This window comes from Poecilia mexicana, unplaced genomic scaffold, assembly GCF_051168715.1.
Source record: "Poecilia mexicana isolate PSO_F unplaced genomic scaffold, ASM5116871v1 scaffold_14, whole genome shotgun sequence".
Taxonomy (NCBI): Eukaryota; Metazoa; Chordata; class Actinopteri; order Cyprinodontiformes; family Poeciliidae; genus Poecilia; species Poecilia mexicana.
The window spans coordinates 15,357,246-15,381,229 of record NW_028263383.1 but is presented as its reverse complement, the minus strand read 5'-3'; the positions used below and the strand labels follow the sequence as shown (position 1 = coordinate 15,381,229).

At 39.9% G+C, this 23,984-nt stretch overlaps 1 protein-coding gene across 1 annotated transcript; it reads left to right on the top strand.

Moving 5' to 3' along the window:
- Positions 1 to 222: 222 nt before the first annotated feature.
- On the top strand, positions 223 to 17,560 carry rps6ka4 (ribosomal protein S6 kinase A4). Its single transcript, XM_015009721.2, has 18 exons — positions 223 to 1,215; positions 2,980 to 3,051; positions 4,084 to 4,151; positions 4,857 to 5,007; positions 5,164 to 5,279; positions 8,083 to 8,190; positions 8,275 to 8,355; positions 8,985 to 9,088; positions 9,284 to 9,434; positions 9,627 to 9,788; positions 9,886 to 10,011; positions 10,756 to 10,889; positions 11,016 to 11,109; positions 12,508 to 12,678; positions 13,655 to 13,846; positions 13,937 to 14,096; positions 14,191 to 14,354; positions 15,285 to 17,560. Exons 1-18 carry the CDS (start codon positions 1,128 to 1,130, stop codon positions 15,492 to 15,494), a joined length of 2,352 nt encoding a protein of 783 aa, XP_014865207.1. The 5' UTR covers positions 223 to 1,127; the 3' UTR covers positions 15,495 to 17,560.
- The last annotated feature ends 6,424 nt before the right edge of the window (positions 17,561 to 23,984 follow it).

Below are 23,984 nucleotides of genomic sequence, written 5' to 3'. Positions count from 1 at the left end.
GAAGTACAACAAAACTCCGTATTTCACTACGTCTTCATTCACCCGCAGTTAAGTCTATTTTTAGTTAAAAGAAATGCAAACACTGGGTTGTTTCTTTAAGGTGACCTCCCAAACTCATGGTTTTGATTATATTGACTCGCATAAATGGTCTTTATTGAGGTAATTACAATTTCTATATGATAATAAGTGAGGTAATACGTACGTTGACTTTTCTAGTAAAACTGCTCCGCCCACCATTAGTGGTCACGTGACTGGCCGTCGCCCAGGTTGTCTCGAAAGCATCCTGGTGTTAGCAGTTTACTGGCTGTGGCAAGGAAAATAAAGTAAAACATACTTTTCCTGACTATGGATAAATTATGTATCTAATTGGTGCGAAAGGAAAGAAGACGGGGAGCTACTGCGCTGCTTTCCGACACGGACTGACTGCTCTTACCTGAACAGGCCAGTTGAAAAGGCTAGCAAACACTTAGCTTAGCTAATCGTTCAAACTTTGACGGACAGCTAGCTACTAAAGCTGTTTTACATCTGTACAGCTTCTACCGCATCTGGGTGGGAACCCGTCCTTCTTGTTGGAGATATGCTAACAAAAATGTTGGGAACGGGGGGCTCCCTAGCCAGATAGTTAATTTAAAACTAAGGTTTGGGTTATTACAAAGTAACTATTAGCTACCTTTTGAATAATAACTGGTGTTGCACAGCTAATGCTAACAACAGTGCGTTAAATTAAAAGTAGCACAGACGTATTCAGTGACAGAAATTGAAAGCAGCGCTGTTGTTTCCTCTAAATGTTGGTGAAGATTAGGCAGCCGTAACAAAGCTTGAAGAACCGCAGAAGCAACACGTCCTTGTTTTTCCCCCCCGGATTTCGGCCAATCACATGAGTAAAAAACAATGCTAAACACCAGGATGTCAAACGCATGGGGATTAACCTCAACCCAGCTGCATTGCCTCGAAAATACAGTTGTCCTGTCATTTCGATAATCCCTGCGTTCCTCGCAATGCATCAACAATAGAGCTTCTTCTTCTTTTTTTTTTTTTTTTTTTTTACTTACCGAGCCTGTAGCGCAGTCAGTTAGCATCTGGGTTTATTAAATCAGTTCATACAGACTGTTTTCCCCGTTAAAATTATGTCTGGGGACACATCTGACAGCAGTGATGACTCCGATGGGAAATCTAATGAGAAGGCCTGTACTGTCAAGCATCAAATCACCAATGGTAAGTCAGATTTACGTACATTGTTTGAGAAATGGACCAACACTGTTCACACAATTTTTCTTAAAATGAAGAAACCCCGGTGAACGAAGTGTCGCTTAAGCTAAAATCAACACTGGTAATAAGACAATTATGAAGCAGGTGTAGGCGATATGGACTTATTGTGATATTTTGTGGGACTATTGTGATAACGATAAAAACTGTTCTTTTTAAAGCCCAATAAACACAAACAGTTCTTGAAAAACATTCACATTTGTAATGTGCTTCTCAAAGACACCTGTCACATAAAGAAGTGATTTGTAAAACTAAACTGCTCTAAGTAACTATTATGAAGCAAAATAAATGGATATTAAACAAAGAAAAATTGTACTGTGATTAAATGTTGTTACCTTGGAATAAAATGATTATTAGAAGGCACTAAATTGTAGTAAGCGTCTCTATTTTGCTTCCCTTAATGCACAGTGAGTACATTTAAATAAATTTAATGTGCAGTGATTGTTACATTAGTTCCAGCAATAAAGCAGTAAATTACAGAACAAGAATTTACACTCAGTCTATTTTATCAGGATTTTATTTGACATGTCAAATAAAATAAGTCCAACATTATTGTGAAGTGGAATGAAAATGATAAATGTGCTTCCAAATGTTACTAAAAATTAGAAAAGATTAGAATTTTTTTTCTTTTCTTCCTGTTGGTAAAGGTGTTAAATCAGCCACTGGATGAAGAACATAGGTGAACATAGGTTTTTAAGTCTTTACACAGATTCTCAGGTGAATTTAGATCTGGACTTTGCATAGGTTTCCTTAGATGACACTTGAAAGCTATTTATTACGCTGGATTTTATTCAGAGTTTATGCAATACCTCTAAATACAAATGCAGAGCACACTTTTCAGATTTATTTTTTAAATCATATGTCCTGTTTTTTTCCACTTCACAGTTAGGCACTTTCACATAACCTCAGTGAGATGTAATATTCTACTTGAAAAGCACTGCATGTAAATTAAATGAGCCCTAGAAAAAAAATCTATCTTATTTTCAAGTTTTTTTTAATGTATGTGTGTGTTGTGTTGTTGGTACTATTTAGTTTGTACTCCAAAGATAATATGCATGTATCACAGAGGGGTGGGCATTTATTGCATTGTTTATCATTTATTGTAAAAAAAAAAAATCTTTTCATGATAATTGTTTATCGATCATCTCAATATACGCACTTTAATTATTGATGCTAGAGACAATAACTAAACTGACTGAAATCTGTTTTGTTTATTTTGTTTTTTACAATTTTCGTCACTGGTTACTCCACAAGAGAATCAATAAATATCAGTACATTTAAAAATGCATTTAATGGCAGTTTAGTGACATGAATGACACTTGTAGTGGGAACGGTTTTCAGGAACAGGATTCGTGTTTCAACACCACAAACACGCAGTCACAGCCTCACAGTCACTGAAATAAGAAGTAATAAGCTGTATTTTTATCAAAAAATTTTATCGCCATCTCAGTAGTACCACAAAATATCTTGATAAGTCTACACTGCCCACTCCTTATATCACAGTATTAAACTGGACAGTAGACGCACAAAAATCTGGCTACTCTCTGATCTAATCATAAAATAATCAGTCGACATGTTTTTTTAATAGATATCCTAATTATTGAATTGCAGTGCTAATGTTATAAGAACAAAGTGATGCATAAATTGTTTTACCCTCTCAGATTTGCTAAAAACTGTATTCATTTTTTTTTTTTTTTTTTTGCTTTCTCCTAGCTAACCTCACAGGTCACACTGAACGGGTTGGCATGGAGAACTTTGAGCTTCTCAAGGTTTTGGGCACCGGAGGTAAGCTTCTGAAGCATCGTCTTCGCTCAAATCAGACCTAAATAGGGATGTTTGTTAAACACTAGATAAGACACAATGCAAAAGCCTCATTTTGACCAGCAAGGTCAGTTTTGGTAAGCTAAAGGTTGTTTTGCAGCCACAGGATCTCTTATGTAGAGTTTTTCAGAGTTTAGTGGGACTATATCTGTCCAAACTAGATCATGCAACAAGATAATGATCACAAAATAGAAGTAAAAATAACTGATCCATTTTAATCTTTATTTTTATTAAATAATGTTTTGTCCATCAGCATACTTTTTGTTTTAACACGTAAAGTTGTCAAATTACAGGAAAGACATGACTGGGATGTTTTCTTCACAATCTAATCTTACTGTGAAGTTGTGCTAGAAATTTTTTATCCACTTTTACAGACGTAAAGACAACATGGAGAACAAGAATAATTCAACATTATCTAGGAGATACAGCCCTAACATATTTCTTTTTCTAAGAAGTATGTGGTTAAGATAGCCGTAAAAATAGCTTAATGTTAAATTATCAGACCAAATTGTGCTAGCTGGATCTTATTACTGACTTCTGATGCAGTGTCTATAAAAAAAAAAAACTTAATTAATTTTGTTGTACTTAAAGGATTTTGCATATGTTTAGCTGATCATATCTGCCTCTGGAGCATTTTGTTCCCACTTTGTAATCTGTCCATTTAAAGCTGTTTTTTTTGTTTTGTTTTGTTTTGTTTCCTAAAATGTATGTACCTATATGATTACCAACAACTTTTACCTATGAGGAGGACATCTCTCCTTGTTTTTTATTCCGTAAATCTCCTCTTATGTTTAATTAAAACTAAAGGATCTAATCAGGAGTCAGATCCCCAATCAATGTGAAATAAAATCTGCAGGAAATAAACTATAAACTGTGAGATTTGAGCATTTTTGACAACTATATACCTCCAAAAATGATAAAACCATTAAGATTCACCAATTTTTTTTGTTTTTGCAAGCTGAAATTTGAATATCTATGAATTTTGTGTTTTTCTAGCTTATGGAAAGGTGTTTTTGGTTCGGAAGAACACCGGCCACGATGAGGGCCAGCTGTATGCAATGAAGGTAAAATTACACGCATGATATAAAAAGTTTATGCTTAACTCGTTTTCTTTTAACACATTACAAAAGTATAGAACTTCCCCACATTTTTGAATGTTACAATTACCGTATTTTCCAGACTAGAAGACGCATAAAAAATGCGACATGAAGAAGAACAAACGCGTATGTCACTCTGGACTGTAAGCTTTCAGGATCAGCTGGAAAATACGGCGTAGGAGTCAATGGTATTTTGGTATTAGAACCAACAAAAATTAGTGCATAAAAGTGAAGTTAAGCATGAAATATTTTTGCATATTTAAAAAAAACAACCTCAAAAGTGCGGTGTTAAGAAGAAATGCTGTTTGCAGTTCTCCACAAGCGAACTGGATGAAGGTACTTTGGGTAAATGAGGCCAGAATTGGGAAAAGTTTTTGGCCAACATGCAAATCCTATGTGTCGTTAAAACACTTCACAATACCCCTTCATTTGATGAGGGCAGCATCATGCAGTGAGGAAGCTTTTCTTCAGCTGGAATAGGAAAACTGATCAGATTTGATAAGCAGATGAGTAATTAGAGAAAACCTGTTAGAGGTTTCGAAAGACCTGAGACAGCAGGAGAGGTTCACCTTACAGTAGAGCAACAACAATGTTAATCACACAGCAAGAGCTGCAATAGAAGAGTTCATCAAAACGTATTCATGTGTCTTGTGCTTCTGTTACTTGTCTCAGGTTTTAAAGAAAGCAGCGATCGTTCAGAAAGCGAAGACGACGGAACACACTCGCACCGAGCGCCAGGTGCTGGAGCACATCCGCCAGTCTCCCTTCCTGGTCACCCTTCACTACGCCTTTCAAACTCAGAGCAAGCTGCACCTCATCCTGGGTGAGACCATCGAAGATCAGCCGTCAAACACACTGAACAGATTCGTCTTCCTGTCTGAATCTCTGTGTTTTTATTTTTATTTTTTTTCCAGTGTGTTTATTTCTTTGCATGTTCTTTTCAAGCCCCCTCTTTATTTGTTCTTGTGTGCGACTACAGACTATGTGAGCGGCGGCGAAATGTTTACTCACCTGTACCAGCGGGATCACTTTTCCGAAGAAGCGGTGCGGATTTATATCGGGGAAATAATTCTCGCTCTGGAGCATCTGCACAAGGTGAGTGTGGGTGACTTCAACGCCTGAACGGAGCCAGTCTTTATTTCTCTCCACCACATTCGAAAGTTGGTGAAATGCATACATTCACTCTCTATTCCTCATTGGTTTTTATATCTTTCTCTGTATCGTTAACTTTGATTTACATCCGCTTTTGTTGAACTCACAACACAAGTGACTGACTGGACTTTGCTTGACTTACAGCTTTTTTTTTTCTGCAGCTGTTGACTTTATACTTCAAGGAGAGAAGCCTGCTTTGGTGTTCATTGTGTGAAACACACTCTGGCTCGAGGAAGTGATTACCTAATAGTGTTACGCAACTCCCGTAGCTGTTAGTTGTGCTCATATCCCAGGGAGGCAGCTGCAGTGTTGAATTTAGTCACCATCTTGCATGTTGTTTTGATAACTGATAGTTAAATGTTGGGGAGAAGCCGGAAGTCGGATTTCTTTTTAAAAGCATTCCTCAGCTTATCGCTGCTGGTTTTTGTGGCGTAGCATTGGGTGACTTCTATTTTTTTCTTTTAAAGTGTAGCTTTCAAGGAGGTAAAGTCAATCTTTAGGATTTGATGAAACTGTTAAAAGCTGCAAGAGAAACAAATTAGATCTGCCTCTCATTTTTCTCCCCACTGCTAATTCCCTTGTTGAAGAGCTAATTCAACAAGAAAATTAGCTCTTCTCTTGTTGACATACAAGGGAAGAGCTAATTCATGCTAATCAGAAAAAAGACGATTCCAATAGCAAAATAAAGCAATTTACCATCCCACAAGCACACTCTATAATATCTGAATGTTATAAGCTGAAGAAAGTCATCACAGCAAGCTAAGATTAACTGTCTAATCTGTGTTGCTTCCAGTATTTCTGCTCTGCTAATGTGTCGATTTGCCTGTGACATAACAGTAGACGCAAAGCACAAGCCGGTATTAAAATCCATTGTTTTCATAACCTTGAGTAGGAATACCAAAGGTGCTTCGCTATTTTCTCTCAAATTGAAAGCAACAGGTCAGTACCGCGTTGGATCCGTCTATCATCCATACCCGGCTGACCGCGTAAAGGTCGCCAGTCCATCACGTAGCAATTTAGAGAGACCAATTAACTGAACAGTCGTGTTTCTGAGGCGTGGGAGGAAGCCAGCGTGAACTCGGACAGGCACAGGTGGAACAGGCAGAAAGATGCAAACCTGGGAGTTTCTTGCTGCTAGGCAACAGCACCAACTACCGTGCCACATATTTAGATTTTGATGACCTTAGGCGAAGTATGTACCGTATTTTCCGGACTATAGAGCGCACCTTATTATAAGCCGCACCTGCAAATAAAAAAAAAAGAAGAAAAAACTGGAAACGTACCTATATAAGCCGCACCAGGCTATGAGCAGCCATGCATCTCCAGCACCGAACCACAGACTCGTTCACGCCGAGCTTACCTGCAGCAGCTCTATGTACTGCCAGATTGATAGCCTTCAACTTTAAAGCTGCGTCATATGAGTTTGAAAACATTTCTCTGTCATACCTGCTGCTAGCATGTGCTTGTTCTAAATGAAAATCAGCACTTTCTTCTTTGCTTTCCAATGTTGACTTCCAATGATTCACTTCCTGCTATAGAGCCCCCTGGTGGTTGAAGAAAAATCCACAGAAAAGCCGCACCGGTCTACAAGCCGCATGGTTCAAAGCGAGCGAAAAAAAAGTAGCGGCTTATAGTCTGAAAATACAGTACTTAAAAAGTAACTACTTTTAAGAAAGAAAAATCCCATTTGGGGCAGGATGGCTAAACACTCATGGAATGTGGAAAATGACACTGAGATTTAAAGCTACATTGGTTGCTTAGAATAAGGGCTGACATCTTCCAAAAACATGTTTATGTCAACTTGATTGTTTATTTGGAAATATGACAAAGCATTGTGCATGTAATGTATTGTGCATTGAATGTAAAAATAGTACCAAGCAGTTTTTGTCACATGCTCTGATGCCCAAATAGCAACCCTCCACTTGCGTTCAGCTAATAAACAACTACGGAGGGTAATCATTCTCATCCTCATTTGTAGTCATAAACATGAGAGTTTACGATGACTCTGTAAATGCCAACGCTTTGACTGCTCCTCTGGGACTCTGTGCCATTTGTTTACGTTGGTACGCATCAATAAATCCAGAAGGTAATTAATTAAAATTCAGCCCGAACATTAAACAGAAACATTTCCCCTACAACATCCTGTCACAGAACCAAAATTGCAGCCAGTCCAAATCCTTTCCAGTGACTTCTGTTGTATCATCCTTTGTGGCTAGCTGATCTTTCTGGGGAACATCAGCTGCATGTTCAGCTATTTCAGTATCCATTTTTTTTTTTTTTGTTCCTTTTTTTTTTTGTTCAGCAAATGTCAAAATTGTGTCATACAGTCAAAAAAAAGGCAGATGTCCTTTCACAAGAATGATGTGTGAAATCCAAAAAGCTGTTTTTCACAACCGTTTGCACAGTTGACTTTGTCTTTCTCATAAGTGTGAAGACACAATTATGAGAAATCTTTAGGGCAACAGGTGAGGGAGGGACGTAGGGGCGAATATTATCAAAATCGTTATTGCAAATGTGAAAAATGTCACAGAAATTGTTGTTGAGATTGTTGCTTTTACCTTTTTCTCCCCCCAGTAAATAAAACTGATTCCTACTTTGATGAGTTTAGAAAACAGGCTGTTTATGGACTAGCAATGCCATTTTCTCACCTCTACGCACTAAACATTTTTTATTTGCATATGTTATTTTTACTCATTTAACATAAATGTATCTCAGTGCCTTTTTTCCCCCCTGTGGTTTTGTGCAGCTTGGCATCGTGTACCGAGACATCAAGCTGGAGAACATCCTTCTAGACAGCGACGGCCACGTGGTGTTGACCGACTTTGGGCTCAGCAAAGAGTTTCTGGAAGAAGACGTGCGTAACCCAAACCTACGGTGGCAACTTACTGTCCTCTTCGTGTGTGAAGTAAATCCCTTTTTTGTCTTCGTCTTGTTGCAGAAGGGAAGGACTTACTCTTTCTGTGGTACCATCGAGTACATGGCTCCAGAAATCATCCGGGGGAAGACGGGCCATGGCAAGGTGACCTCTTGACTGCATCATACAAGAGCAGTGTCTGTATATTTTTCCAGGCGTTGGATGATATGGTTAAGCAGTAAATCAATTAATCGCATGATAAATTGAAGGGAGTGCGATAATTTCCATCTGGACAAGAGTCGTCCAGACTTTAATATAGTTGAAAATCCTCCCTTTTGGGAAACGCTGTTTTTTGTTTTTTTGTTTTTTTTAGACACCCAGAAGTTAGTTTGCACTACCTGCCACTTTTGCCTGTTATCCCTGTCTAAGCTGATTGGTTATTATGTTTTGGTTACAGAGACTTCATAATCCATTTTAGTTATTGTCGTTTCAGTTATTTTCTTTGCTTATTTTGGATATTTAACAGGTTTTCCAGTTCCAGTGTTAAACGGAGAGCGTATTGTTATTGGTGGAAAATTATCTCAAAATGTCAATATTATCATTTACCACCATCATTTACTGGGAGAACTCATCGTCCACTAAAATGTGTTATTATCATAGGGCTAGATGTGATCACATTTTCCAGATTGTTGGTTTTGAAGAAGCGCTCCTTCTGCAGCAGCCCCAGTTCGGTTCCAGTCTGGGCCTTTCCATGCTCGTCTTTAAGCTTGCTTTCTCCCTCTGCTGCTCTGAAGTCTGTAGATTGGTGGAGCCTGGGGATCCTGATGTTCGAGCTGCTGACGGGAGCTTCTCCTTTCACCTTGGAGGGAGAAAGGAACTCCCAGAGTGAGGTGTCGAAGTAAGCACTGCTCCTCAATGATCACTCACGGATTAAATCGCCTTGTTTCAATCTGAAGTCACCCGAATTGTTTCTGTAACAAAAGGTTTGGTGTAGAGCAGGTCGGAAAATTGTGCTGTTTCTTGTTTCCGAGGACAACAGAGTAGGAATCTAGGAAGGCGACATTTTCAAACCCGTTTACCTTCTTCCTGTCAGACGTATCCTGCGCTGCGATCCACCGTTCCCCTCCATGATTGGACCGGTTGCTAAGGACCTGCTGAGGAAGTTATTGGTGAAGGATCCACACAAGAGACTTGGCTCTGGGCCCAGAGGAGCCGAGGATATCAAAGCTCATCCCTTCTTCAAGGTCCTTCCCTCCTGCTTGCCCGTCTTTCCTACGTTCCCTCATTTTTCTTCCCATCCATCCAGTTTGTATTATAAGCCTTACTTCTGTGTTACTGCTGTGAATTGATTGTGAACTTTTGTAGACTTGAGAAATGATCTAGAAGGTCTGAGGATTTTCTCGTGAAGCATGTCGTTGCTCACTGCTCCCTCACAGGGACTGAACTGGTCCGACTTAGCACAGAAGAAGGTACCGAGTCCATTCAAACCGGAGCTGAAAAGTGAACTCGACGTGGGCAACTTTGCCGAAGAGTTCACCGGAATGGACCCCGTCTACTCCCCGGCGAGCACGCCCCCCAGCACAGACCGCCTTTTCCAGGTCAGCCCTCATCTTCAGCTGCCGTCTGAAAAGTTAGACAACACTCTGCCAGATGCAGTCGTGTCTCTGACACCTAACTCTTCTTCTCTGTTTTTAGGGCTACTCGTTTATTGCTCCTTCCATTTTGTTCAACAAGAACGCCGTGATGGGAGACTTTGTCGAATGTCAGATTGGAGCGGAGCGCCCGGCTTCTGCTTCTGTCCAGCAAAGTGCAATGCTAAAGGTACGGCTGGAGGCTGAGCCGGGGCGACGTTTGGAAATGGTTGAAGCAGAAGTAGGTGTTGCCTTCTGCAAAAGAGAAAGATGCTTTATCAGGAAATCAGTCGCAGTTTGGCAGGCTGATTTCTTACCTTCATGTTTAAAAATAAAATATCAAAGTTATAGAAATTAGGGAAATATTATAGATGAACTAAAGCCGGCTGCACAAAAGTTAAGAGGCTTCTCAGTCGTTATGTTTGATGTAATGTAAATAATAAAGTTTTATTTATTATTGAGAAGGGTATTAATAATTTTCAACATGTATTTTTTTTACATAGAGCTTAACTAGACATTTCTTTTAAACTTGAAGTTGACACTGCTTTTTCACTATTTCCTTTCAGAAACAAACTTATTGTCTGAATAATAGCTGTGTAACTTCTATAAACATTTGTTTCTACATAATTCATAAAACTTGTTACTACTTCCCAGAAATGCACCACTCCCAGTCAGAAGCAACCAATCAGAGCCAGGAGGAGGGTCTTAGAGCTGTCAATCATGCTCTGTACGCGCACAGATTATCGCTCTTATTATACAGTCAGGAAAGAGTGACAGTCTTGACAAATATGTGAAAAATATAATGTTTACAAAGGCTGCAAACTGCAGGTTTAAGCTTTTATCTGTAAATAATGAATAACCTGTGACAACACACTTTCTTGCGTCGTGATCACTGGATACCAACAGCTTGTCCTCTTCACGAACGTTTGCTCAGGAATCCCAGTTCTTCCAGCACTATGAGCTGGATCTCCATGGTCCTCCACTGGGCGAGGGGAGTTTCTCAGTGTGCAGGAAATGCAGACACAAGCAGAACGGCCACGAGCACGCCGTCAAGATCGTCAGCCGCAGGTGAGAGGGCAGGCCGCGCCCTTAGTGTGATACTGTTTGAGAAGTGTTCGTCTGTCCTTCACGGATCGGTTTTCATGTTTTACGTGTAAGCACTTTTCATACTGGTCTTGTTTTCCTGTTTGTCAGAATGGAAGCGAACACTCAGAGGGAGATTGCTGCCCTGAGGCAGTGTGAGGCTCACCCCAACATCGTCAAGCTGTACGACGTCTTCACCGATCAGGTACAGGAACCGCCGCGTCGACAGCTGATGAACAGACAAAACATCAAACGGGACATGCATAAAAAAAAAAAAAACTTTATCTGTAAAAACCCACTGCCAGCTGAGAAAATAAAACAATATGCCGTTTTAAATTCAGGGTTCCTACAAAGTCTGGAATTTAATAATCTTACAAATTTAGATAAGGATAGAAAAAAACTAGAGTATAAAAACAGTTTCCATTCTTTATCTCTGTAAAAGTGTCTTCATCCAAGGAAGTTAGATGTAACTTAAAATTTACGCCTGTTTTGAGGAAAGTAGACGCGATTATTTCAGCAGGAGTCAACAGAACGTCTTTGGTGCGAGAGAAACAAAACATGTAATGGAACAAAAGTGCTTTGTTAGTTATAGGTGCTTGGATTTCATTGCAGAAAGGTTAAATAGTAATGTGATGTTTCTTTTGGTCACTGACGTATAAATACAATAAATTCTAAAATCTATTTATCGACACAAACACCAAGCTGTCAGAAGATAAATACACACTTTATCATATTTCCACGTAAGTCTAGGAAACCTAACAAAATGCATCAGTTTTCTTAGTTTGAATATTTTCTTGTTGCCAAATGCCTTAGATGTTGCATTCACTCCCTTTTAAACTGCAGCGTCTTTGTTTCCCCACATGAGGGCGTGAGTGTTTTCGATGATGAATCTATCCGCCAACATCTTCCTGACTGTTTCTGTTTTTACTGGGTTGATTTTAAAGCCTATTTCTACAATTCTACAAATGTAGAAATATCAGCAGTAAACGTTTGTATTTGGATTTAAAAAAAAAAAAAAAACAGTCTTAAGAGAGTTTAGGACTCTAGGAATCAAAGTGTAGAAGTTTGTCAGGAAAAATGTTATGAAACTTTGCAGGGTAGAACTTTATGACACTAACAGTAAAACTGCTGAGCCTCCTCTTCACTTTTTCCTTCATCATACGTCACACTGCCTACCTTAAAGGGACAGCGTCATGAAAATGTATTTGCCTCTTAGATTTGATCACTTTTCTCTTCAGCATTTCTTCATTTCAGGCACTTTCTACTGTTTCCAACCCTGGATGCTGCATATTTTTACTGCGCAACATTTCAATTAGATTTCATACCCTTCTTTTGGCTTCCTAAGATGTCTTAAATCCTAACTAGAAATTATAAAGAAATTGTATCAATAATTAATGTCTTTTTCAGCAAGAAGGTGGTAGATTTGCTTTCCCAGAACTGTGGCTTTCTACTTTGGTTTTATTTTGAAAGAATTGGGGACAAAAACAATACCAACCTCAGTTAAATATTATGTGTGCAGTTTACGCTACATGATAATCAGCTGGATTGTACAACAAAATGACTCATTAGTTTTTTTTCCCTGGTACATCTTCTGCTCTGTCAGTATCACACGTATTTAGTGATGGAGCTCCTGAGAGGCGGGGAGTTACTGGAGAGGATCAAGAAGAAGAAGCTGTTTGGGGAGGCAGAGGCCAGTCAGCTGCTGCAGAGCCTGGTCTCAGCTGTCAGCTTCATGCACGACGCTGGAGTGGTGCACAGAGACCTTAAACCTGAGGTGGGTTTTTTATTTTTTTTAGTTTTTATTTGTTTTGTTGATTTATTTCAATCATTCTAGCACAGGGTGTCTGCGCAACCTTAAAAATCCTTAAATACATTACAGACAAAACCTGCCTTGGCCTTTAATACGTTAATCCCAAGTCTTAAATTTTTGTCTCAGCCTGGACTATTTTGCGTCCATGTTTTTATTTTTTCTTGTGGGACTTTTCTGTCACGCTAAGGCTTGAGTCACGCTCAGACATCTTCATTGCGTTCTGTGACTCTGGTCTGCTGAGGCTACAGCTAACCAGCTGCTAATATACCTCGGTAGCTAGCTAGCTAGTAAATTTATCGCGGGCTCATTTATGTTGCCAACCGTACGATGTTCAATCTGTGCTAAAGGTTGGCAGTACGGGGTGAACACTGTAGAGAACCATGTCTGAGCCGTGCAGAGTGACTGATGAGAACTACAAGCATGTCGCCGGTTTGATCCCCTGGTGTGGCTGACGCTCCCCAGAAAACGGTCAGCACTGCTGCGACTAGCACTGATAGAAGAGCCTCATTTTGGTGTGATACAAACTCTGAGGTCGGAGGGTTAGCGGTTTTTACATCTGAAGAGTTTTATTTTGACCAAGTTGTTGGTACAAAGGGAGCGACGGAGAAGGAGCAGAAAAGGAAAACCAAAACAGAACCGAGCGGTATTCTCACACAGATTAAAAAAATGTGATGAAAAAACAACAGTAATTGATCTGCAGGTGATCTCACTAGGATTACAGCTTTTTTCCTCGATAGTTTTACACTGTTGTGTCTTTACACACATATAAAATATGCTATTGTCTTTTGTACATTTCTGTCTTGACGCTGGTCTTAATTTTCATTGAAAATGGTCTGAAAAAGGGTCTTAAATTAGTCAGTTGAACCTGCAGGAACCCTGTAGCAGTGTCCTCCCACCAGCAGCGCGCTACACGGGTTGACCTTTCTTGTTGACCTTTCAGAACGTGCTGTTTACCGACGAGGGCGAGGACTCTGTGCTGAAAGTCATCGACTTCGGCTTCGCTCGCCTGTGTCCTGCGGGCAGCGCCCCTCTGCAGACGCCCTGCTTCACGCTGCAGTACGCCGCTCCGGAGCTTTTTGAGAGCGCCGGATACGACAAGTCCTGCGACCTCTGGAGTCTGGGGGTCATCTTGGTAATTGAGCCGGCGCGCCCTGGTTATGTGACATGTGTCGCGGCTAAGTAACGGCAGCAGCGCTAATGAGTCTCCGTGTGCGTCCTGCAGTACACCATGCTGTCGGGCCAGGTGCCGTTTCAGAGCGAGCAGCGCGGGATGACCTCATCGTACGCCGTCGACATCATGCAGAAGATAAAGGAGGGGGATTTCTCGTTGGACGGGGAGGCGTGGAAGGGTGTGTCAGAGGACGCCAAAGAGCTCGTCAAAGGTTTGTGCTGCTAGTGACGCTTGTCCAGTAGTTAGAGAGCATAAATGTCACATAATTGTATCTTTTAAGCCCGTTTTGATGTGTTTGTCTTCAGGACTCCTGACTGTGGATCCAGAGAGACGCCTGAAACTCTCCGATCTGAAGGAGAACAGCTGGCTGCAGGGCGGAGCGTCCATGTCCACCACTCCTCTGTGCACTCCTGATGTGTTGGAGTCCAGCGGGCCAACAGTCCGTACATATGTGAATGCTACATACAAGGTAGCTGCTTTTTATGTTGGGCTGAAATTATTTACTAATTGATTAATCATTAACTGGAGCACGCAGATAAAAAAAAACAAACAAAACATTCCAGTTGCTGAAAGAACAACATATTCGTAGCAGTAATTATTCCAAAACTGTACAAAAAAACCATTTTGCATTTATGATGAAAAAACTTTTTTTCTGTAAATATTTTCTACCCAGAACTTATAAAATGTTAGTTTTCTAATTCTGTTAAAATAAATCAATAAAATCTTCCACTTTTCATCTAATTAATAATCAGCTACTCAAAAAACTGATCAGCTCTACATTTTATTGATGTTAAGGGCTGAACTTTTCACAAGTTGTGTTTTTTTTTTGTTTTTTTTGCTACAAATGATGAAACACGCACTAAAAGAATGCTGTTATTGCATTTTAAGCAATAAAATTTTTATTCAAGAAAGGAAATAAATTATTTGCCTTATTCCATGTATTTTTAATACTATATAAAATTAGCTTAAGCAGTTAAAGAACAAAATCTGCAGAATGTATATTTTTTTATCCAATTAATTGTCAGAATAATTGCTAGAATAAATTACTAAAATAATGTTGGATTTTACTTTAAATTAAGCATATATCATGCCTTAAAAAGTATTTCTACTATTATAATTCTAAACGTTTAAGTGTATTGTGATGATTTTACATGTCAGACCAGGGATCTGCAACCTTTACAGTCCACAGAGTCATTTATATATGAGACAACTTGTCGTTTTGAGGAATATCTACACTAAGAAACTTTTAAAAAGCCACATTTTTATTTCCATACTTAGGTTCTAAATTATAATAAAAATCGACAGAAGACATTTGCAAAAAGAAAATGGATACATTGTTGGCAAGAAATATATCATGGATTCTGAATACCTTTTTTTTTTTTTTTTTTTGGTACAACAGGCTTTTAACCGTTGCAAGAGAGAAGGCTTTTTCCTGAAAAGCGTCGACAACGCCCCCCTGGCAAAACGACGCAAGCTCAAGATGACGAGCACGGGCGTGGAGACCCGATGGAGCTCCTCCTCTTCCTCGTCCTCCTCCTCCACCTCGTCCTCGGCGTCCAAAGAGCAGAACAAGCAGACTGTGACCCCAAAGCACATCAAGCCCAAATGATGCGGCCGGAGCGACGCTGGAAAAAACAACAACAAAAAAAAACAAAAACAAGAGGCGTATCCTAACACTGAGGACATGGTGTCTGCTGGTGGGGTCAGTGCTAAACAAAACAAAACAAAACAAAAAAACAAACAAAAACACAAACAAACCCACACTGATGGATAAGAAACACAGGTGCGGTTACGACGATAGTTTTAACGGAAAAATAATCTCGATTCCTCCCGCTGCACTCTACTCAAACCAAACGTGTATTTTGTCGAAAAAAGAAGACGTGCCCTTGAGGATTTGAATTCCTGTTCAGTATTTTTCTTCTCGGCACAATCAATTTATCCTCACCGTGGTGATGAAGCAGCGCCTGGTCAGAGGAGGAGGAAAGGGAAAAATCGAGCCATTAATGAGCAGAAGCCATAATTCCAGCGACTCTGTGAGTAAGAAGGCGCGTCCGTTTGCACGCTGCAAGCGAACCGGCCTTTCAATCGTTGATTTTATCTGCAATCAATCAAACCGCTCCTTCACAAGTTCTCCACCACATGATCACAAACGAAATCAACTTTTATCGGTTACGTTCGAGGGGCAAATTTTGAGCCGTTTGCACTATCAGGAGAGAATGTCGACGATCAAATTATCGCAGATGCATAAAGGGGCTGCAGGGATTTCGCACAGAGGGATTTATTTTGTGATTTATGTGTCGTTTGGATGTTGGGCACTGTGCAGGGTGAGCGTCGGGGCGTAGTGGGAGTCAGTTTTCACACGAGAGGTGCTGCACTTCCAATACACTACCAGCTCCGGGCAGAGCTCTTGTCTCAAATCGCTCAACTCTGGGAGTTTTTTTGATCCACAGAGTTGAATTTTTATTTTTTAAGTGTTCAGGAGTAGCAGCTGTAAAAACACAAAACAAGCTTGTCGAATTGAATCTCATGTTTGCTTCAGTCTAGCATGCGGTTTTCTATATTTTCGTACCCGACTGATAGAAGATGGGATCTCGGAGCGCACACGATGCCTTCGTCTGTCTGCTTTTCCCAGCGCCATAGTGATGCTGAGACCTTGTTGTTTCTCATCTTTTTTCTTTCTTTTCTTTTTTTTTTTTTTTCCTGAGGTGGTTTTAAAACGTCGTACAGCTTCGGATCTCCAAACACGACTTTTCGGTGAAAGTAATGTACATACCCATCTTGATTTTTAAACGGAAACTGATCATGTAATGAGTTATGGTTTGACAGCGGTCTCAAAGGTATCTGTTTTTATTGGACTTCTTACATGTTGTCAGTTGAGCGATTAAACACATTTCAGCTTTAACAGTGATTTTTGCTGATATTTATTATATCTTTGATTTTTTTTAATGTGGTTGTGGGTTTATCATGATTTTAGCTCTTGTTGAATTCCAGTGCACCGTGCGTGTGTGTGTGTGTGAGAGAGAGTGTGTGTTTTTATGTATCGTACTGAGGGGTGTTTGCGGATCGGTTGTGCTCATATTTCTGTGCCAGATGAAACATTATTGCATCTTTGCTGTCGTTGGTTCCCCACTGATGTTGTTTTTGAATTGAACTGGTTGTTTGTTGATGTTTTTACTCAAGAATTGCTTTTATTGGTGTTGATATTCCTTTGCTGTTGTAGGTGATGTTTCTTTTCGCGCTCTTCTTTTCGGTTTCAGCATTACTATTTTACTGTCAGTGTCCTAACTGGGAATTTATCTTTTGCACCAAGATTTGTATTTTTGTATTTTTTGTTTTTTGGTTGGTGCAAAAATAAATATTACTTTGAAATATCTGGTTATGATTTTTTTTTGTCTGTTGGATGTTTCAGTAGTATTTATTTGAACTTAAGTGATCAAACTAGAGGAAATATGACGGTAAGATGATATTTATATTTATACAATTTGATGGAGGGAAAGGGGTTTTCTGACTTTCTTTTCAGCTAAGGAAAGAAAAAAAAAATTGATTATATAGATTTTTTTGTGAATTAAAATGTCTTGATGCATTATTTTGTAAATCACTGGTTGTGTGGCTTCTTTGATGCAACCCAACATGTACAGACCCATTCAATAAATTCAAATCTTATTGAACAGTCTATTTATTTCAGGAACTTTGTGACTAAATGAAACACCTTATATAGATTAAATACACGGACGGATGAAATAAAGCCTTTAAATCTGTTAATCATGATTTTTCTGTCTACAGCTAATAAAAACATGACATTTAAAATTAGAATATTACATGTGACTGATTTAAAAAAAACATTCATACAGACATGTTGCTAACACGTCCTCATCGGAACTAATTTATTGAATATGACTGTATATTGTACCTTTCTTGCTATATATAGTGAACCCCAGTCTGGTAAATTTAAATTTAAAATTATTTTCACTCAACTCGAAGTTTATTTCTGATGATAAATCAGACAGGTGTCCTATAATGAGTCATGCATGTCATGCATTTTCAAAAAGGAAATATTAATATTCGAATTTTTAAAAAATAATCAACTTTTTTGTATCCTCAATAACGGAAACATTTAATGGCTTCAATTATGGCATTCTTTTTGTATTATCGTTTCCTCTGGGACTTTGATCATTGACCGTTCGAGACGAGCTTCTCTGTCAGATTCAATCAGGCATCTAGCTGGGCCTCTATAAAACGTTAAGAGTACTTCAGACCTATAACTATTCATACCACAAAATTATGCCAGTGGTATGAAAGATTCTGAGCTTAACTGTATAGAAAGATTAAGGCTGTAAACTAGGGTGCAGCCACTATTTTTTCTGTTACAAGTAGATTTTTAAGCCGCCATACTTTCCATGCTACTGCTGGGAGAAGGTGCTCGAAGTCCCACTCCGGTCATGACACTTCCGGTTCCGTTTTAGCATAAAGTTTAACGCAAAAGCCTGTTCGCTTACAAATTATTTCACCTATATATATATATATATATATATATATATATATATATATATATAAACGTACTCTCCACGATATTCAAATTTAATAATTTATCTGTTTTTGAGTAAAAAGTTGTAGGATGTTTGAGGCTCTACTTAAAAAAAGTAAACAAAGAAGAAAAAGACAATAAAAACATAATACCAAATACATTCCATGTAAAAAGATCTAAATTTGTCTTTAAAAATTATGCTAATTCGATGGCTGACGTAAGCAGGGGGGTGTCCAAAAAGACTCCCTTTAAATTCCAGCTGTTTCCTTCCCTCACACTCAGTATCTCGTCCTGCTGCTGATCCTCCGGTGCGGCTGAGAAGCTTAGCGGTGATGATCCAGGAATTACTTCTGGATGTTATATTCATCACTGTATTACTGCTCATTTTACACTGTGTTCCCTTTTTAAACTGCTGCTAAGCCAAAGATGATTTTTCAAGCTGTCTCTGCATAACAAGGCTCCTGCTTTTTGAGCTCCACGCTTATCCACCTGTAATGAGCTTATTGCACCACTAGGGGGCTGCTGTGAGCTTCTGTGTTTACTGCTTCGTCCCCTGCCGGCTGTTTCTCATCACATTTGCTATTTTGCATGGTGTTTTGCTCAATACTCATCTTGTATAATGCAGTGCATGATGTTCTCCGGCTGCAGTCTGCTGCTGGGCTGTATTGCTCCATCCGGACAAGCAGCTATTTAAAACGTCTACCAAAAAAATGGAGGCTGGGAGCACAGGTGCACTCATTGTACCACTGCTGACAGACTGGGCAGTAAAAGACCCAGCATCCAGTTAATGATGCAAGATGTTCACTGCACCAGACAAGCATCTTATTTACAGTTTGAAATGCCAACTTGTGTCTCTTAATACCAAACTGAGAGAAAGAAAGAAAAGATTTTCAAATCATGTCGGCATGAATGCAAAGAGAGGCAGAGCGGTTTTCATGGATGATTTTCATATGGGGTTAAGAATTCACTTAAAGAGGCTGCATTAAGTAAAATCCACTTTTTTTTAGCTTTACATCATGTTATAAAGTTATTCCCTCATCAAAAACAAACCTGACGTGTTGCCTTGATTCTTTCATTCCTGTTAAATCCTTTAATCTCCCGTGGCAACCATTCAGCTGTGTGAAATGCCGAGGTGGCCCAAGCGCTGCCGTCGAGGCGCAGCTCCTCCTCAAAGCTGCAGTGATTCCCCCACTCAGCTCCTTCAGACTAGCCCGCAGCAATTAGCAAACATCAGCTGAGCTGGTAAAAATGTTGTCAAAGTGCTAATAGAGGAGTGATGCTGTGATGACTCCCCGAAGGCGGAGTGTTGGAAAGAGCAGGACTTCCTTAAAGAGACAGGAGTCTGATTCCAAAGAGTTAAGTTACCAAGCTAAAATTTTTTAAAGTCATATTTTATTTCTGCAGCATTTCTTTTATAACAACTGAAGGTAACATGAGATGACAGGAAAACACATAACACTTTAAGAAGAACCAATCTGACAACATGAAGTTGGCAAAAAGTTTTCAAACAGCAAAAGATCCAAGTACTAATGAGAAAAAAAGGCTATGGGACTTTCTGGAGTCTCAAAAATCATTTCTAAAGCTTTTAGACTGAACAGTGGACCAGAATTCCTTCAGAGTGATGTAAAAAAAAAAAAAAAAACATTTATAAGCATGAAAGATGTTGCTACCATCAGATATTAGTTTTGGTAGCAAAAGGTTTGAATAACCTTTTTTCCCTTGATGAAAATCACAACGTATTAATTCAGGGTATTTTTACGTTTGTTTGTTTGATTGATTGATTGATTATCGAATCTTGTAAAAGATGGCAGTCTCATTTCCCATTCGGAATAAACTTCTTGGTTTAACGGAAATAATTTAAAATCTAAATCTGTCAAAGGTATGAATTTGGGTTTTTTTAACTTACAAGTATATTCCATAATGTCACTTTGAATTGAAGTAAAGTTATGATGCAAATCCCCCACGAGTTCCTCTGATAGGCAGGTTTTTGCTAATTGACATTTTTACAACAAACACAGCCTGACTGTTTCATATCCTAATTGGATTGCACTCAATGGAATGGTATATAATTGGATTCCAATCCGAATGCAGTGAAATGATGTGTAGCTGGATTTTGATGGAATTAACTGTGTGTGTGTGTGTGTGTGTGTGTGTGTGTGTGGGAGGGGGATTTACGTGTATGTAGCTTACGGTGCCTATAAAAACTGTTCACTGGGCCACTCCAGAACATCCACCTCGTCGTCTTCAAACCGTCTCTGCGTATCTTCAGCTGGATATGCTTCGGATCGTTTTCGTGCCGGAAAATAAATGATCCCTGAAGCCGTGGTTCTCTTCTAGATCGAAGTGGATTGTCCTCCAGGATCTCTCGATGCTTCGCTGCATTCATTTCACCTTCTGCCTTTGCGAGCCTTTCGAGGCATGCTGCAGAAAATGATGCTGCCACCACCACTGCTGCTTCTCAGCAGGGATGGTGTGTTTGTGGCGTCACGGCGTCTTATTTATATAGCTCTGCTCATGGGCGTAGGTTTGGGTAGGGACGGTAGGGACATGTCCCGACCAATATTCACGGGATATGAAAAAGTCCCGACCAATTTTTGCCATATTGGCTCAAAGAACGTGGATCTACGATCTTTGATTAGCAGCAACAGGCGGTGCGCGGAACGGAAGCTTCTTAGTTTGACATTTATTATGAGCCTCCGAGACCGTGTCGGAACGGTGCTGTCGGGGGGGGGGGGAGGGGGAGTCAGTTGAATCGTCGGACGTTCTTTAATTAGCTGCAAAAGGCGGCGGCTAGCTGGGCACACGCGTCTCCTTCTGAGTCTCCGAGACCATGTCGCCACCAAAAAAGAAAAGGACAGACATTAGAAGTTATTTCGCTACGTCGGCTGTAAGTACAGTGAGTGGACCCATAAGTTAGATATCTATCACGCAACGCATTTGTTGTAAAGTCCGGTGTTTAGTAAGGTCAGCACTGAATGTGAGGTAGAATAGGTCTGTTAATTATGTAATATTTTTTCTTTTTTATTTTATTATTGATTTCTTCTTATCTGCAATTGTGTTTGCTGTATCCAGAGGATATTTCTTTTGATCTTACTTGTAACGTTTGCTGAATTTTGTAAAGGAAAAAGTAAAGTGTTCTTGAACTGATCTGCTGAGTATGACTGTATCTGGTTGTATACACAAGATGTATGATATGGTTATGGTTGGGGGGAGGGGTTATTAAGCCAATGTGGTTTCCCCCACCTTCTCAAAAATGTTCTGTGCTCTTGGGCATTTCACTGTGCTGCCGGGGGGGGGGACGGGGGGGGTGTCAAGGTCCCCACCAAAACTTAGACCGAACCTACGGCCTTGGCTCTGCTATATGAATAAGTTGAACTGAAATGAATAACGTTGGCTAACTTTTTTTTTTTTTACACAGTGCAAATAAACACAATTGAGGGAAGAAGAAAAAATAAACAAAACTGGAGGATTTAAAGGGAAGAAAAGAAATATAATTTATTTGTCCAATTGTTGAGATTTTCTCTCTCTCTCTCTCTCGCTCCAGATTCCATGGAGTGGGATCGCAGGATGATCATGGGGCTCCTGAAGGGAATTATACATCACCGGCAGTGATCCATGTGGAAACATAAAAGCAAGGAGAAACCAATAAAGCTGATTGGCATGGTTTGCAGCCCCGCTCATTGATCGCTGGCTGCGAATGGAGCCCACCGAGCCTCCGGGCTAATCAGGTTCCCTGCTTCACATACTCTCCGTGTGCTGCAGGACAGGCCTCTGCTACCGACACCACACACACACACACACACACCTGGAAACAGCTGGACACACCTTCAGGATGCAGCTTCCTCCCGAACCTGCACGCTCATCATGACCCACAAGCCCACCCACAAGCCCACAAAGACGAAATAAACCCTATTAGTGGTGAGAACTAATGCTGCTGCAAATGAACGAATGTTGCATAATGTGAAATGATTAATTAAATATTTACTGGTTCGTTAATTTAAGCAATAAAGGATTTGCCCATTAGAAAGGTTTCGTGAACTCTGACGCTGTCCGTGGTGCCGGACGCGTCATAAACCGCTCGCCGCCGCCGCCGCCAGGGGTCAGCAGGACGCCTGCCGCGACCGGCCGCCGCGGAGAGACGCACAGTGAGCAATAGAGAGGAAATGGAAAACATGAATATAATGTGTCACCAAGCCATTAATTAAATCAGTCCCTGGGTGGATGATTTGCATGGAATAAATGTAATTTATTGAGCGCGACAAAGACGGATCAGGGTGGAACGCTCGCTCGGAATCATCAATTACAATCTGCGCCGCTTGGAAGTGACCCAAGAGCAGAGAGCGCCTCCTGCAGCAGGAGTTCACACGAGAGGTTGTGTTGCACTTTACCAGAAGCAACACCTTTGATTCTGAAGTCCAGGCCCTTTCCGTCGGAGGATCACAAATGCAGACAGGTTTCTAGATTCCTTCATTAATTAGTTGACCGATTCTACAGCATGTGTATAATAAGTGTGCTGGCTGTGCAGAGAGGGCGGATAATTGCTCCCCCGAGAACTTTTGGAGTGGAGTTGGGGGAGAAGAGAGCTCACACATTTTGATGTAGAGAGTATGTCTAAAGAGGTGGTGGTGGTGGGGGGTTCACCCGTTTGACGCATTGAAAAAGCAGGAGTGCCCACTCTTAATCAAACGTCTCAGAGACGAATTTAGAAAACCATCAAGAACCGCATCAGGCCACTGAGCTGGAAACGGATTCTTCTGTTTGTACCAAGCGTTTTAAGAGTCAAATGTTAGGCCATCTGCGTGGCAGCTGAAGCTTAAAAATAATCAAGGAGGATCTCGAGCAGCAGATTTCTGCACACTGTGTTTTACTCGTGGCATACTCATGTTTTCAAATTTATAGGTAATTATGGTATGGTAAGAATGACAGTTTTTGCAGTTTTTTTTCTAGGTGTTTTCTTATAAGATGTATATGAAAAAAATAAAATAAAAAATGTTTCCAAAGAATGACGTTAATACTATCTGATGACTATTTTTCTGCAATTTTTACATCACAATCTATAAAAATTGTATTTGCCATCAAAAAAAGTATTAAACCTAAAAAAATAAAACAATAAATTGTTCTTTATTTTAAAAATCTAAACAGTTCTATAATAAGTCTAAATAGGGCCATTTTAAACAACTTTTGATTAGCTAGATCGAAGACAAAACGACTTGTAAAGGTCACTGACCCCCCCTGACCGTTCCTGAACTGAAAATGTCAAAAAAAGCTGAGGAAATATTTTTGCGCCAAAACGTGGAATAGTTTGAGGAACGAATACTGCATAGCTCTGAGTGAGCCTTCTTCTCTGTTCTCTGGATGTTATCTGGAAGAAGCTCTGTGACAGAATTAACTTAAACTATTACTGCACCTAATAAAATGAAGGCAAAAAAAAAAAAGGTTCCAAGCCCCTTCAACTTGTTGAAACCGTAATTCGGTTGTGTCTGGTAACTTCTTAGGGCATCTCTAAAACCCTAAAGAGGAGGTGAAACGCACCAATTTTAAACCTTTCTACTTTTGTTTTTGGCCTCATTTCCC

Coding starts and splice junctions, on each gene's coding strand:
- rps6ka4 (XM_015009721.2), top strand. CDS start 1,128: ATGTCTGGGGACACATCTGACAGCAGTGATGACTCCGATGGGAAATCT. Junction 8,356..8,984: donor GGAAGACGGGCCATGGCAAG/GTGACCTCTTGA, acceptor GCTGCTCTGAAG/TCTGTAGATTGGTGGAGCCT. Junction 13,847..13,936: donor GGAGTCTGGGGGTCATCTTG/GTAATTGAGCCG, acceptor TGCGTCCTGCAG/TACACCATGCTGTCGGGCCA.